At 41.7% G+C, this 15646-nt stretch overlaps 1 protein-coding gene across 2 annotated transcripts in view; it reads right to left on the reverse strand.

Annotated features, from left to right (window-relative positions):
• GAD2 (glutamate decarboxylase 2) overlaps window positions 1-15646 on the reverse strand; it is a 76702-nt gene that overhangs the window by 43845 nt on the left and 17211 nt on the right. For both annotated transcript variants that reach the window (XM_081136371.1, XM_081136370.1), the window contains exon 8: window positions 9150-9229. In XM_081136371.1, the coding sequence (XP_080992497.1) occupies window positions 9150-9229 (80 nt within the window). The remainder of the gene's footprint in view (window positions 1-9149; window positions 9230-15646) is intronic.

Genomic DNA, 15646 nt, shown 5'->3' on the forward strand with positions numbered 1-15646 from the left:
ATTAAAAATCGGCATAGGATTTGAATAAGCAATTTTCCAAAGAAGACATACACATGACTAACATGTATACGAAAAGGTACTCAACATCACTAATCATCAGGGAAATGAGAATCAAAACCACAATGAAGTATCACCTCACACCATTAGAATGGCTACTATAAAAACAAACAAAACAAAATAACTGTTGGCAAGGATGTGAAGAAATTGGAACCATTGTGCACTGTTGGTGGAAATGTAAAATAGTTACAGCCACTATTGAAAACAATACATCAGTTCCTCAAAAAGTTAAAAATCAAATGAATGCAACTTTCAGCAATTCCACTTCTGGGTATATACCCAAAAATTAAAAGCAGGGCTCAAAGTGATATTTATACACCCATGTTCATAGCAGCATTATTCACAGTAGCTAAAATGTAGAAGCAACCCAAGTGGTCTATACTATTCAGCCTTAAATATTATTGTTTAAGGAATATTATTCAGCCTTAGGGTAAAAGGAAATTCTGACATATACTACAACATGGATGAACCTTGAGGACAGTAGGCCAAATGAAATAAGTCAATCATAAAAAGACCAAAAAAATGAGGTGCCTAGAGTAAATTCCTAGGGACAGAAGGTAGAGTGTGGTCACATGGGGCTGGGGGGAAGGGGAAATGAGTTGTTGTTTAATGGGTATAGAGTTTCAGTCTTCCAAGGTGAAAAGAGTTTTGAAGATGGATAGTTATGATGGCTGGACAACAATCTAAATGTACCGCATATCACTAAACTATACACTAAAAAATGGTTAAGGTGGTAGATTTTGTTATATGTATTTTAGCATAATAAAAAAATGGAAACAAAAAAGAAGGGACCATTAACTGTTGAACACTAGGAGATCTCGTCTGAGTGCAAGCCCTGATTCTTCACTTGCCAGCTATGTGACCTTGGACATGTCACACTTCTGCAGGGTTATGAGTCAAATGGAGAAAGAATTTACCATACTGTAGGGCTGCTGTGTATGTAGCAACATTTCACAAACTATGTCAACAACAGGTAAATGTGAGGAAATATACTATTTGTGTGTTTCCAATGAAATACATTAATTAGATCGATTTTGTAAAGTGCTTGACACATAATGAACTAAATAAGTGTTAGCTATTATTACTGTATAATCCTTCCCCATACAGGGAGTGATGAGGCACATATACCACGAGCACCTCTGAGCTCTATGCATCTCAACCCACAGGAACAACGACACTTCTAGGGCTTACTACAGCCCTGCTCGGTAACAACTGATTCAGTGTCTCTGCCAGGTTTACCATTACCGTGCACTCAACAGCTCCCCAAGGGCCTGAAAGAGTTAACTAGCTTCCCTAACTGCCTTTAGACACTGACCACAATTCAGCTAATTTTATAAAAAAGCATAATGACCCCCGATTATTTATACTTTCAAATGTTTATATCAATTGTATAATAAAGTGAGGTGCTTAACAAGCACAGGAAATGCACACTAGCTGTAATTTATAAAGCTAAGTGATATGTTAAAAGAAAAAACTAAAATGTATACAAAAGCATAAGTAGTTAATGGTAAGAAAGTATTAATCAAAATAGCTAACAGAACCCTTGTGTCGCATGTAAGCTAGGAAAGTCAATGACTCCTTTACTCCTACGCCAACAGGGAATCATGTGTCTTGGTCAGATTTACTTTCTGTAAGGTTTTACAGCAATTGACTGGTAACTTAGATAATTTATTTATTTTTATTTTTATTTTTTAAAAATATATCTTTATTGATTTCAGAGAGAGGAAAGGAGAGGGAGAGAGAGATATGATGAGAGAAATGATGAGAGAGTCATTGATCAAGCCCAAAACTGGGCATGTGCCCTGACCGGGAATTGAACCCCGATTGCCTGGATCACAGGTCGACGGTCAACCGCTGAGCCACTCCCGAGCGGGCGTGATAATTTAAAGGAAACTCTGAAGGGAGGAGTAGAGACTGAAAAACGCAAGAGAGGGGAGAGATAATTGGAGAGAATGCCAGAGATAATTTCTACAAGTACCTATGAGTCCATACCGATAATAAAAAACAGAGGGGGAGAGAGAGGGAGAGAGAGACAAAGAGAGAATGAAAGGAACTAATAATAAATGTAGAAGGAATGGTGGAGTTAGACAATCACTCTTTTGCAAACATCATAATAATAATTCAGGTAAGAATCATCAATGAAGCTCTGGCCGGTGTGGCTCAATGGTTGGAGTGTCGGCCCTTGCACTGAAGGGCCACAGGTTCAATTCCCAGTCAAGGGCACATACCTGAGTTGCAGATTTGATCCCCAAGCCCTCATCGATGTTTCTCTCTCTCCCTACCCCTTCCACTCTCTCTAAAAATCAATGGAAAAAATACCCTCCGTTAAGGATTAACAACAACCACAAAAAAGAATCATGAATGGATGCTAAACTAGTCAGTGAGTGTTTCAGGAAGATCAGAATATTTATAGTCTGAAAGTATCCCCTGCGAGATACTTATTAACTACAAAGGAGAGAATAGTCATTTTTCAGTGGAGAAGCTTGGCAGACACCACCTTAAGCAAACGGTCAAAGCTGACATTACTGATGATGTGACAAACCTCCTGATGAGGAGCACTTGAGAAAGACAAGCATCCCCTCCCTGGGATTCCCGCCCCCAATGCATCACCTGAATCTAATCATGAGTAAAAACCAGACAAACCCAAATTAAGAAATATTCTACAAAATAAATGGTCACTACTCCTCAAAAATATCAATGTCATGAAAGACAAAGGAAGGCTCAGGAAATGCTCCTGATTAAAGGAGGCACAAGAGACATGACAACTAAATGCAATGTGCCATCCTGGACTGGGAACATTATTGGGATAATTAATGAAATTTGAATAAAGAGTATGGATTAAATAACAGCCTTGTGTCAATATCAAATTTCCTGATTTTGCTCAGGTACTGTGATTATGTGAGTATCCTTGTTCTCCGGAAATATACACTGAAGTATTAAGGGGTCAAGGGGCATGATGTCTGCAAGGAATTCTTGAATGGTTCAGAAAAAATGATATCTATAATATACATATAATTTACGCATGTAATATTGTAATATTCATTACATCCAATGTGCAATATTGAACTAGATGGAGAGAAAGAGAAGGACAAAGCGAATGTGTCAGAAAGTTAACAACTGCTGAATTTGGGGGTAGGGAATATGGGAGTTTTTGTTACTAGTCAGGCAATGTTTCTTTAAGTTTGAAATTATTTACAAAAATACAAAATAAAAATTTTTTAAAAGGCTGGATGAATCAATGTTCAAGAACTTTTCCAACTCTAAGGGTTTCTGAACTGAAATCCATTAGCAGCTTGTCAACACAGTGTGAGCCCAGGGCTTTGCCCCTCCCCTGCTGTAGTCCTCCCTAAACCTTTCCCTGTTTTCTCCTAATTTGTTTCCTTCCCATTTTATAATGTGAAATAACTTCGGAGTTCTTGTGAGCTCCTCAGAGAAAGATCCTACACAATTTTAGCAAAAGAAAAAGGAGCTCACAAGGGGAGTGAAACCTCTATTTTATCTCATCTTTTTTCATGTAATTCACATTTCCTCTCTAGCAGGTCCTTCGTCTCAGTTAAATATGCCTTAAGGCCTCTCCTTACAACAAGACCAAAACCCATCCTGGATCAACCTCTCCCCACCTTCTGCCCATGGCTTCCCTTCGTGCTCAGCCTCTGTATTTGCTCTCCCTTTCCTTCATCCTTCGACTCACTGCAAACTGCCTCGGCCTTCACCCCTCCATTCAAGCTGCTTTCTGCCTAACCCACCAGCCACTTCCTTACAATCAAAGCGACAGTGAGTTGCGGACCCTCATTCTATCAATTGGTAGCATTTGATACTATTAACCAACCACTCCTTTTAGAAACACTCTCATGGCCTCAGTTCCAGATTCTTCTCTGACAACTCTGGCTGCTCTTTCTCAATCTCTGTTGCAGGTTCCTCTGACTCTCCTTGTGTCTGAAACATAGATACTCCTCAGAGTTCCTTCCGAGGCCCACTCTACATGGCTTCCATTGTGTATCTTCATATTTCCAATTGTCTACCTGACACCCTCACTTGGATGTCTCATGAGCTTTGCAAACTCAACATCTCCAAATCTGAACTTTTCACTTCAGCCAAGGTTCCTTATAACAGAGAATAGCATCATATGGGCTTAGCTGGCAAGCAGAAGCCTGGCATTCATTCTGACTCCTCTCTTGACCTGCACGCCAATCAGTTAATCATTCCTATTAATTCCATCACGCCATCTCCACTGCTTTACAGCATGTCAGCCACCATGCATCACCTTCTATTCATCTCACTACCACAGCCACCGACTTCCAACATCTAACCCACACATCAATCTGCATTTAAAATGATCTTTCTAAATAAAAATATGAAGTCACTCCGTTGCTCAAAATCCTTCAGCGATGTTCCATGTCTTCAGCCTAGAGTTCAAAGTGCTTAACATGGCTTACAAGATTCTTCAGGACAAGGACATTCTGACCATTTCGCCCCATGGCACGCCCTAAGCCAACTTCTCCCACATCCATGGCTCGGCGTATGCCACGGCCTCTGATTGCTTCAAAGTCTGCCTTCTGCACACCAGACTAAGTTTTGCAGCGTCTGTGACTATGTCCACCTTGTCTACCACTGTGCTTCCAACCAACGCCACTGTCTACAGCCCAAAGAAGTAGCTCACAGGGCTCTCACTTCCATCATATGGGAGCGTCCTATTCTTTCAAATTATCATCCATAGAATGGAAGTTTTCTCTTCTCATCCCCTGTCTGAACCTCTGGGAAATACCTTTTTGGCCAGTGGACTAATCCAATTCTGAAATATCTTTCAGTTTTCTTCCACAAATATTTATTTTCTTCTAGATACTAACTCAGACTTTTCTTCTCTGTCCTTAGACACATCAATGCATCGTTACTTTAGATTCCACTAATTCAAATTTTGCAATTATAAGACCCAATGACACTTGAATAAAAGTTCATTAATCCCATCACTGGGAATATTCAACTTTTTGCTGGTAAGGAAAGGGAACTCTTAAATTAAAACTTAGGAAATTAAGGATTCATTTAACACATTTTCCTCTTTTGAACTTAATAATTAATTTTTCCAAAATACAATACCCTTTTTAGTTATGACACTTCCATTAAAATGCAAAGCATGGTGAACTGAGGTTTTTCCATTACCCTATCTTATTTTACTTGTTAGAGTATATATAACAAAATTAAAATGCTTTTTAATTTTCAACCGAGAGAAACTATTCCAAATGAATGATTTACTCTACATTTCTGGGAATCATGTTTAACTGAGAGCCATGTTTCACTTTGAACTGGCCACCAAACTGAGTCTCTATAATTGTTAATTAAGGGGCAGTATCTCTCGGGATCTTCTTCCACATGTGGCTATGATCCTGTTGTTAGAAGGTCACAGACTATTCTCCTTTTTCACTGGTGTATTTGCCTTCAACTGTGAGCTTCTTACAAAGTCAACTGTCTGCAGAACAAGATAAAACCTGTCACCCCAGTCACTGATAGGCTAATTTGCAGAGTCGGAAAGAGTAACTGGAAGAAGGGAAAGCCTCAGAGAGCAGGTCCAGGTTCATGTTTTGCAAAGTCTGGATGAACTTTGCAAAGCACACGAGGAGAAACAAGAATGTAGGTATGCACTTTGTCAGTCTCAAGTGATTTTCTGAACTATATACCTGACTTTTATGGGGACTTGATAATGAAGACAAAATGTCTGTCCAGAGTGTGGGAACAGATTCTGACGGGAATCGTGGCTGCAGGTGACTCTTCAAGGCCTCCTCCTGACTCCTGACCCCAAACACTTCAATTGCACTTAGTCCAGGCTCTCAATCTTAAACTCATGCTATACAGATGGTGTGAATTATTAGAATTAAAGATTACCTGTAGCTACCAACATAGCTTTAATTTTCTTTTCCAAAATGTTCTCAGACAATACTGCTAGGAGTAAATTCATGAAACCTTTTGAAAGGCAATTTGGCCTGATGCATCACTTTAATTAAGACTGTTCATATAGTTTGGGTTGGCAATTATACAAAGAAATAACCGTAGATGGAAAAGCCCTGGGCACATAAGAATGTTCACCGACGGATGTAAAGGTTGTTTATAACAGCAACAGGAGAAATAGGGAAATAAAGAGTAGGGGACTGATATTTTGTGATCTCTCTGTTCTAGCTATAATTTTAGCATTTTACATTTGTCAATGCATTTAATCTGCACAACAACCCTATGAAGCAGGTGCCATTACTTTTTCCTGTTTTTAGATAAGGAAACAGGCACCCAGAGGCATCTGTCCCAGCTAGTGCCGGAGCTGAGATTTATCTAAGCTCCAGAGCCAGCCCTTCAAAGTACTATCATGTTTTCCGACAGTCACACACACCTCCAAAGTTGTGCAGTTAAGTGTGTTGTGTTTTTAATAATGTAGAAAAACATTTATGTTATCACATCTAGTTAGAAAACGAAACACGATCCCAAGCATGAATATTATTCAAAGGGGAGAGAGAAAAAGAATAAACCTCTATGCTTAAGAAGAGAGTCAAAGGTTTAGACATCAATGTAGTATTAGTGATGATCTTTAGGTGGTAGCATTATGATTTTTTCCCCTGTTGTTTTCTACTTTTTAAAAAGCAAGCACATACTGCTTTTGAAATGGTAAAAATGTTCCCTGCTCCCACTCCCATTTCCCTCTACCTCCCCCTCCCCCCGCTTAGTTTCATGCATCCACCACAAGATTTTTCTCCTAATCTCATTTCTCCCACCTTTTATTTCTTGTGTTTTTCTCTTTCCTTTTCTCTCTCTTCTTTCTCCTGGGTTGCTCTCTCCTCCCCTCCCCATCCCACAAAGCCCCCTGGCCCTGCTGGTAGGGAACGAAGACACCTTTGGGCCTCTGAGCTGCAGCCCTGCCTCTGGCTCCTTTCCCTGCAGCACTTTGCTTTTCCTTCTTTCTCCTCTGTCTTCCAGGCCTCCGCTTCCCTCTGGAGCATGATGCTGCCTCCAGACAGGCAGATGTCCTCAGGCCGGCCTTTTGCTCTCGGGAATACCTGCCTGGCATGAGGCTTGGTGGCCTCATCCCAAGGCCATTTCCATGGTCACAGCCTGATTGTCACAGGAGTAGAAGCAGCAACACTGGTGCCATAGGAGTAGAGTCCAGAGCCCCCTCTGTTCTCCCAGGTCATCTACCCTCTCCCTGGGATTCAACTCGAGAATACCTGCCAATTCAGCTGAGAAGGAAAATGGACTAGATTGGGAAAACAGGGCCTGTCAGACAACTCTTCCCTGAATTTTAGGCTCATTACTTAAACCAACCATAACTGTTTGGTTACAGATTAAGAAAATTATTTGTTATTTAAACCTTTATCCCCAGTTAGCAAATTTTGTGTCTGTGCCAGTTTTCTCCTCAAGTCTTAATTCTTAAGTACCCGATAGTGAGGAACACTGGCAGCCTTAAAAATATAAGGCGGTTCCTTTTACAAAGTGTGTTCTCCTCACTCTAATCATCTGTAATTTCATGCCCACCTTACTGCTAGAATCACTGACCAGTCTCTCCTCTTCCTGGCCTCTGAAGGGTGTTCCATTCATGCCCTTCACAGATAAAAATGCTTGCAAGTTACCTGGTCTCCAGATCCATTAAGCTCAAATGCTATTTAGTTTTCTTTCTCCCCAAAAAGGAAAAATAAAACATCACCTTTTTCCCCCTCATGTAAAAGTAATGTGTGTTCCTTGCAAACAAACAAATTCAGAAAATATATCAAGGTATGAACAAAAAAAGCGGCAATTTCTTGTAATTGTATCTTCCAGAGGAATATATGGTTATTAATTAATTTGTTTTTTTGAGCTTTCAGAATCCCACATGGCCAAACATATCTGTCATGGCTGTCCCCTTCTCTTCAAGCCCCACAAGCTCATTGCTACTTCTGTGGCTTTGCTGACAGTGTTCAATCTTCTGCAATTGCTCCTACCCTTTCCCTCCATCCATCCAATTCATCTCCAATTTTATTATTATTATTACTATCATTTTTATATATGTTTATTGATTTTAGAGAGAGGAAAGGAGAGGGAGAGAGAGAGATAGAAACATCAACGATGAGAGAGTTATTGATCGGCTGCCTCCTGCAGGCTGCCGACTGGGGATCAAGCCCGCAACCTGGGCACGTGCCCTGACTGGGAATTGAACTGCGATCTCCTGGATCCTAGGTCAGTGCTCATCCGCTGAGCCATGTCCAGCTGGGCTCATCTCCAATTTTAATAACCCAGCTCAAGCCCTTCCTGCTGCATGAAGCCTTCCAAGCCTTACCAATGTATAGAATATGTCCTCCGGGCCACACAAGCCAATCATATAAATGTCTTTTCTGATGCTACTCCCTCTCTCCACCTGGATCACATGCTGTCAGGGCACTGGGATTATACCTTATCTTTTCTGAGAGCTCAGTGGTCTGGTGGGCAATCATAAATGTCTGTCCAATAAATTCATATGAATAAATACGTGGTTAATTGAGTGGCTTCCTTTTAATTTAGTGAAATTTCTTACTCAATGCATTTCATTTTTTATAGGTTCCAAGCTTACAGGCCAGTGATAATTTACATGAATATCCTGAAAGTGCTATTAAATCTCCCCCTATGAAGGTATGGGTGTCAATTAAAACAGGGATTCTTCTTTGGTTCCAGCACAAAGCTGATGAGTTGCTGGGGCATTATTTACTCCTTACTCACTAAATGCCTCCCCCACTGTAACTGCTCCATCAAGTTCACACCATCCACGGTGCCTAGAATGATGACATCCCCGTAAATCAGTGATCAAGCTGCTGGTGTTGCTAAAGTGCCCAACTGATGAATGTCCCTGTGCACCATCCTGGTGCAGAATATTTTGATAGATTTAACGAAAGTTCTGATTCAGTCAAGGGCCATGGAAGGCTCCATGGCATCGAGGGACACCGTCCCGTGACTCCAAGCAAGAGCCCAGGTGAAAAAGAAAGTGAATGGCAGTGGCCAGGATGGAGGCAGGCTTGCTGCCCCACAATCATCACCTATTTTCAGACTAAAAGGTACATGTGTGGAATCTGCAAATTGCTAACCAACAAGGGCTGCATATTCATGCTCACCTCTCATCACATTTAATCAGAATCACGCTGTCTGTTCCAATACCCAAGGCTGCGGCTCCCTTCTTGAGAGAAAAATGACTCTGTAAGAAAAGTGAATCCGTAATTAGTTGCATGTAAAGTCAAGATCCACTCCCTTAGCTTTGTTTTTTCTCTTCTCCTGTTTCTAATCTGTCCCTCCAAAGCCTGGATTGCTAAGAGAAGAAGGCATCTTTCACTTGGGCTTTAAAAAACCATTGTGGCGGAGTATACATAGCATAACATTTACCATCTTAACCATTTTTAAATGCACAATTCAGTGGCCTTAAGGACATTAATACTGTTGTGCAACCATTACTACCATCCATTGCTAGAGCCCTTTTCATCTTGCAAAACTGAAACCCTGTACCCATGAAACAACAGCTCCTCATTCCTCCCTTTCCACAGCCCTTGGTGACCACCATTCTACCCACCATCTCTATGAATCTGGCTATTCTAGGAACCTCATATAAGTGGAACCATACACGATTTGTCCTTTTGTGGGCTTATTTGACTGAGCATAATGTCCTCAAGGTTCATCCATGTTGTAGCTTATGGCAGAATTTCCTTCATTTTCAACGCTGAATCCCAGTCACTGGATGTACACACCACATTTTGTTTTTCCATTTATCTAGCAATGAACCCTTGGGTGGCTACTACCTTTCGGCCATGGGGATAACGGTACTATGAGCATGGGTGTATGAATATCTCTTTGAGCCCTACTTTTAATTCTTTTTGGGTATACTCAGAAGTGAATTGCTGAATCATATGGTAATTCTATTTTTTAAAATATGTTTTTATTGATTTCAGAGAGAAAGGGAGAGAGGGAGAGAGACAGAACCAACAGTGATGAGAGAGAATCATTGATTGGCTGCCTCCCTCATGCCCGCTACTGGGATGGCAACCCGGGCATGTGCCCTGACTGAGAATCTAACCACGATCTCTTGGTTCATGGGTCGATGCTCAACCACTGAGCCACTCCAGCTGGGCAGTAATTCTGTTTTTGAGGAATTGTCATACTGCTTTCCACAGCAGCTTCACCATTTTCCATTCCCATCTGTACTGCCCAATGGTTGCAGTTTCTCTACATCATGTCAACAGCTATTTTCTGTTTTTGGGAATAGTCATTCTAATGGGTGTAGAGCGATACCTCATTATGGATTTGCTTTGCATTTCTCCGATGATTAGTGACATTGAGCATACTTTCATGTGCTTATTGGCCATTTGTACATGTTCTTTGGAGAAGTGTCTATACAAGTCCTTTGCCCATTTTTGAATAGCTTTTTTGTTTCTTTGCTAGCTTGTTTGCTGTTGTTGAATTCATTTGGACTTTTAAGTGAAAATAATAAGATCCTGGAAATTGTAAAAGGACCTGCTATCCCAACACACAGTAATCCAAGGCGGTTTTATATACCAGGAGTAAAAACAATCAACTGCCTCCAGCAGCTGTGGATATATGGCTCCCAAACGTGTATTTTGCTACCAAGAGATTACACTGTTTCTCTCGAGTTCAGTGAAATTGTGTTCACTCAAGTAAGAGGAGAGACTGGCTTTAAATTCAGTACTTTTTGTCCCAGACTTGTTGGAGGGGCTGTTTGTTGTACAGGTGACTGCCCAGCCTTGGGTGGGCTCAGGAGGGAGGCATCGGATCCTGGCTTGGGCAGAACACTGTGGAAAAGGCCACACTGCCAAGGCACCGCCACATCTTCGTGCTCTTGGCTATTGATTCCGGGTAGGAATCTGAATCTCAATGGCTGTATCACCCTGCAATTTGGAAAGCTGAGAAAGGCTAACCTAAGCCCAGCTGTCCTGCATCTGCTCAGCAGCCTCTCACTATTAACTACAGATCATTAAGCTGCCTCAATTTACGTCTCCAAAGGGCTGCTGACTGGAATTTTAAGTTATGGTTCCTGAGTGTACTCTCTCGTCAAATGCCCACTTTTGACTTATCTGAATTCTTAAATATGCAGCACAGGAGCTGCTACATACTTTTAGGAGGTGTGTCTCATAAGAAAGAGGAAGTCACATTTAAAACAGCAGCAAATAATGTAAACCAGTAAACGAGGCACTGAACAGAGGTGTTAAAAAGCCTAGTGTAGCTGAGAAGTAATGAGAAAGGGCCATTAGCCTCATTTTACAACCTCAGAAAGACAAAGTGGACATTTGTTACCAAGATACCTGGGAACTAGGAGAGAAAGCCTAATTGGGTTTGTAAAGATGCATGTCTCCCCCACTAAAAAAATAGTGCTCTCTCCTGCTTATTTAGCAGATCCCTGGGCCACCCGAGAAAATGAAAAAACAGTGCTGTCTCCCTGCCAGGAGGGCACAGAACAGAGGAAACAGCTGCCCCACTGAGCAAGCACAAGCTACTCAAATTAGGCCCCTCAGTGAATGAGCTTGTAAGCACTAAACTGCCAAATGGCAAATTGGGGATAAGTAAGAGATCTGGTGCACCTGGTCAATGAGAGGAGGTCCTCTCATCTGGTTTTTAATGAGAAAGAATAGAGATTCTCAAATGAGGAGCAATTAACCAGGATAATTGATCACTGTACCAAATGCCACACACTTAAAGACAAACACATGCCCAAATAGAAAGCTTAAAGATGGGGAACAAAGGTGATATGAGGCATGAAAAAGAAAATTAGATGCCGAACACTGTTTATATTTTCAGGAAAGGGAGCAGGGAAATAGCTAAATGTTGTCCACAAATAGCAAGGGATCCATAAAGAGGAAGGAACTTGAGAGAGAGAGAAAAAAGACACTGTCTAATGAGGAAGAAACAGTGAAGCCAGCTTAAATGGCCCATCTCTCTGTGCTGGCGGAGAATCATTTTTAATCCTTAGCGCCATGTCTCATGGAACCACTTGTTGATGAACCAGAGCACAGCAGCAGAGAACACTTGGTCATGAGCAGAAGAAAAGAGGGAGAGGTGGCATGGGTGGCCTTTGTATCTGGAGGGCTGTGCCAAGGCAGGAATAGAGGAATAGACTGACTGTTCTGGGTGGATTCAGAAAGCAAAACAATAAACAAAATTGGGAAGCTATAAGGATTCAGATGTGTCCCTTAAATCAAGACTGTTGTAATAATCAGTTCATCAATAGAATAGCTGGGGAATGAGCTAATGAGTGAATGCCCCTTTTGCCTCCCCAACCCTGATTTTGGAAAAATAACAATAGGCCCCCTGATAGAATCCAGTGCTTATTTAGAACTAAATCATATTTCAATTCAAGGATAGTAGATGTTAAAACTCATATGGTTTTAAATTTGTACTAAATAAAAATTAATTTCTCTATCTTTTAAAAAATATAAGTAGATACAGGCTATATGATTCAGTTGACATTTAAAACATGTGCAAATAAGTATGGGATTTTATAATTATGAAGTAAAAAGTAAGCAGGTGTTTCTCTGGGCTTGGGTGGGATGATACTGTCCAAAGTGAGAAGGCGTGAGAATGAGAGCCCATAGGCATGAGCTCCGCCATTTCATCCAGCCCGGGGACTGGAAGGTGCAAATCAGCTCCTTCCTTCTTTAATGGGGACAGTAAATCTTACCTGTCTTAGGGATGGTGGGAGTGTAAGGGGAATGGTAGAAAGTTCTGAAACAAACCACTTCAGTCTCTTGACACGCTGGTTTCTCTTCTTCTTTACAATTTAGATAAGCAGTTTGGAAAGTTGCATTAATTCTTTCAAGCCATTGCTAGTCACATCCAGATATTTAACTGAGGCTCAGATTAACAGCCCAGTGGACCACAGGGCTTCAGGGAAATCTTTTAGACTCAGGGAACACAAAGATGATTAAGACAGCCCTCAGTACCTAGTTACCTTTACTCCCACCCCCTCCTCACTTTGTGTCCTACCTCCCCTCCTCTCTCTCTCTCTACCTGGTGGTACTGGCTTTCTTGGTCTTCTGTGAGCTTGCTAAACTTGCTCTTGCCTCTGGACCTTTGTAGTTGCTATTCCATTTCTTGAAAAATCCTCCCTCAGATAGATGTAGGTCTCTGCTATGTATCACTTCTACAGAGACCTTTTATGACCATCTTGTAGAATAGCCCACTACCACTCCATTCTCTTGTCACCATGTGACATTAAATATTTATTACTTTACCTACCCTCTGTACCCCAACAGAACATAGGCTGCGTGAGAGCAAAACTCTATTGTAGCATACAGTTAATTAATATTTGTTGAACTGGACGATACACTCAGAGAACAAATCCAGGGAAATATCCACTATTTACTTCCATAAATCTCTGACCACAAGTCCCAATGTTGAGGGGTAGTATTGGTGATCGGAGTCAGATGATGGTAGGTCAAGTGAACCCCAATGCCTCTAATCTAAAGCCCATTCTAAAGCAAGTCCAGAGGTCTTCTTGAGACCCACCCCAGAAAACCTAAGGTGGGGTCTTTCTCAAGCAGGAAGTAGGTGTAGGGCCTTCTAAACACACCAGCTGCTTGGGGGAAGAAAGAAGCAACCAGAGACCTCAAATAAAGAAAAGAGAAAGGACACACTTGGTTGGAAATCTCAGCTCTTAACTCTTCTGGCATTCTATGAAAAGCTCTAAGGTTTGTTAATTGTCCTTTTATGCCAACACTCTCCCCCTTTGTGGGTGGAGCATATGTGGAGGAACACTGAGCACAGCTGAATGGATTACGCATCATAACACATCCAGGTTTCCCAACAAATAAATATTGAAGCTCAAACTATGAATGAACTGGAATCTACTACTTTGACTCGTCCCCTGTCTTGGACCCCCTTCCTCCCCTCCAAGATTGCAGGATCAACAGTCTTCCCTTGTCCACCAGCTTCTCGGCACCCCTCCCACACACCCATTAGTTTACCTCTCATACATTCTGAGATTTGAGGGAAATGATAGCTCCATTTGTCAGAGAGACTAGTAGCCTTTGTTCCTGCTTCTGTTCATCAAATGACCTAAGAGCTTTCTGCTTTCTAAAGCATCTGGTTTACAAAGAAGCTTGTACTCTGTGAGACCACCTCATCAGTTTCTAATTATGATGACTTGGAGAGGAGGGGATTACCCAGCCGTGTTCTTAGAGACACTTTGTGAGTCAGAGTGATATGGATGTGCACACAAGGCATTTCTGTGACGCTGCTACCTTATTAGTCACACTCAGCTCTATAAAGTCATCCCACTGTGAGCTTGTGACCAAAGTACGTGTTACAAGGTCCTGGAGTGTCCCAGGCTTAAGCTGACATGAAAAAAGATCCAAGGATATTTGGTGTCAAACATGAACAGAGCATGTCATAGAGATAACTCAATGGAAAGCAATTATTTCCATGATTTTAGGATCCTGAGAAGAGTGAAATGAAAATGTATATGGAAAGAGGTCATTTGAGACAAAATGACCTGAGTTGGATGCCTGGCTTTATTTAGGCAAGTTACTTTCTCACTCTGAGCCACCATTTACTCAGCTGCAGTGAGGAATTCCTCTCTCAGTAGAGTTGGTGTGACGAGGGTAGCCGCGGGATGCAAAGTGTCTGCGGATCACCTGGCATCCGCAGCCATGCCCCTTCTTACTCTCCTGCCCTCCTGCCTACCGAGAAACCACCCTTAAGTCTCCCAAGAGCAGAATTTGGAAATCCTCAGACAAAATTAATGTCAATTCGCTTTGTCTTATACTAGGCATATGCCATGTAGAGTATGTAGGGAAATATCAAAATCATACAAGTAACAATAGAGTTTTAAAACTCTCTTAAACTATGAATCCTTGAATATTGTTCTGGTATTTTGGGAGAGGGGCCATATCCATCGTAAGGCAATAACTTGCCCCTAGATGCGTCCCCAGACATGTCACTGCTCTTCACGCTGCTTCTATCTTGCCTCCTGGATGGGCTCAACTCTTTCCCATGTGGGACACCAGAAGGGGGCTGGTTATAATGGCAATGTTAACAGCCATTTGTGGAGTACTTACCAAAGGCCAAGCACTGTGCTCGACGCCTTGACATGTATTATCTCACTTCATCTTCTCAAAAACTATGTGAGCTGGGTATCATAATTCCCATTTTAGAGACAAGGAAGAAATAAAGTAGCTAATCTGAGGTCATGTCCTTGGAGGTGGCAGAGCAGGGCCTGTCATCATTTCTGGTCACTTCCAAACCTTAAGGGCTTTATCCACTAAACTGGAGAAAAATAAGTCTATCCAGTTATTCCTGACCTAGCATCCAGGACAGGAGAGTTAGTCACCCATGTGGAATGTGATCTCAGGGGCACTGGGAAAGGGGATGGTCCCCTCCTTATTCTTCCCTTCTCCAGTATAATGTGTGCTCCTTAAAAGCAAGCACTGGGTCTGTTCTGTTCACTGCTGTCTCCCTTGTGTCCGAGGCAATGCTTGGTACACAACATCACTGAGCAAAGGAATAAAGAAAATGTCTCACTGGCCAGTGGTTGGACTTATGCCTTGTTGTCTCATTCCTTTGTCTCCTGTTGCAATGCAAATACCCCCAGGAGAGGCAACACTTAGGTTCG

The sequence above is a fragment of the Miniopterus schreibersii genome (assembly GCF_964146895.1).
Source record: "Miniopterus schreibersii genome assembly, chromosome: 1".
NCBI classification, from domain to species: domain Eukaryota; kingdom Metazoa; phylum Chordata; class Mammalia; order Chiroptera; family Miniopteridae; genus Miniopterus; species Miniopterus schreibersii.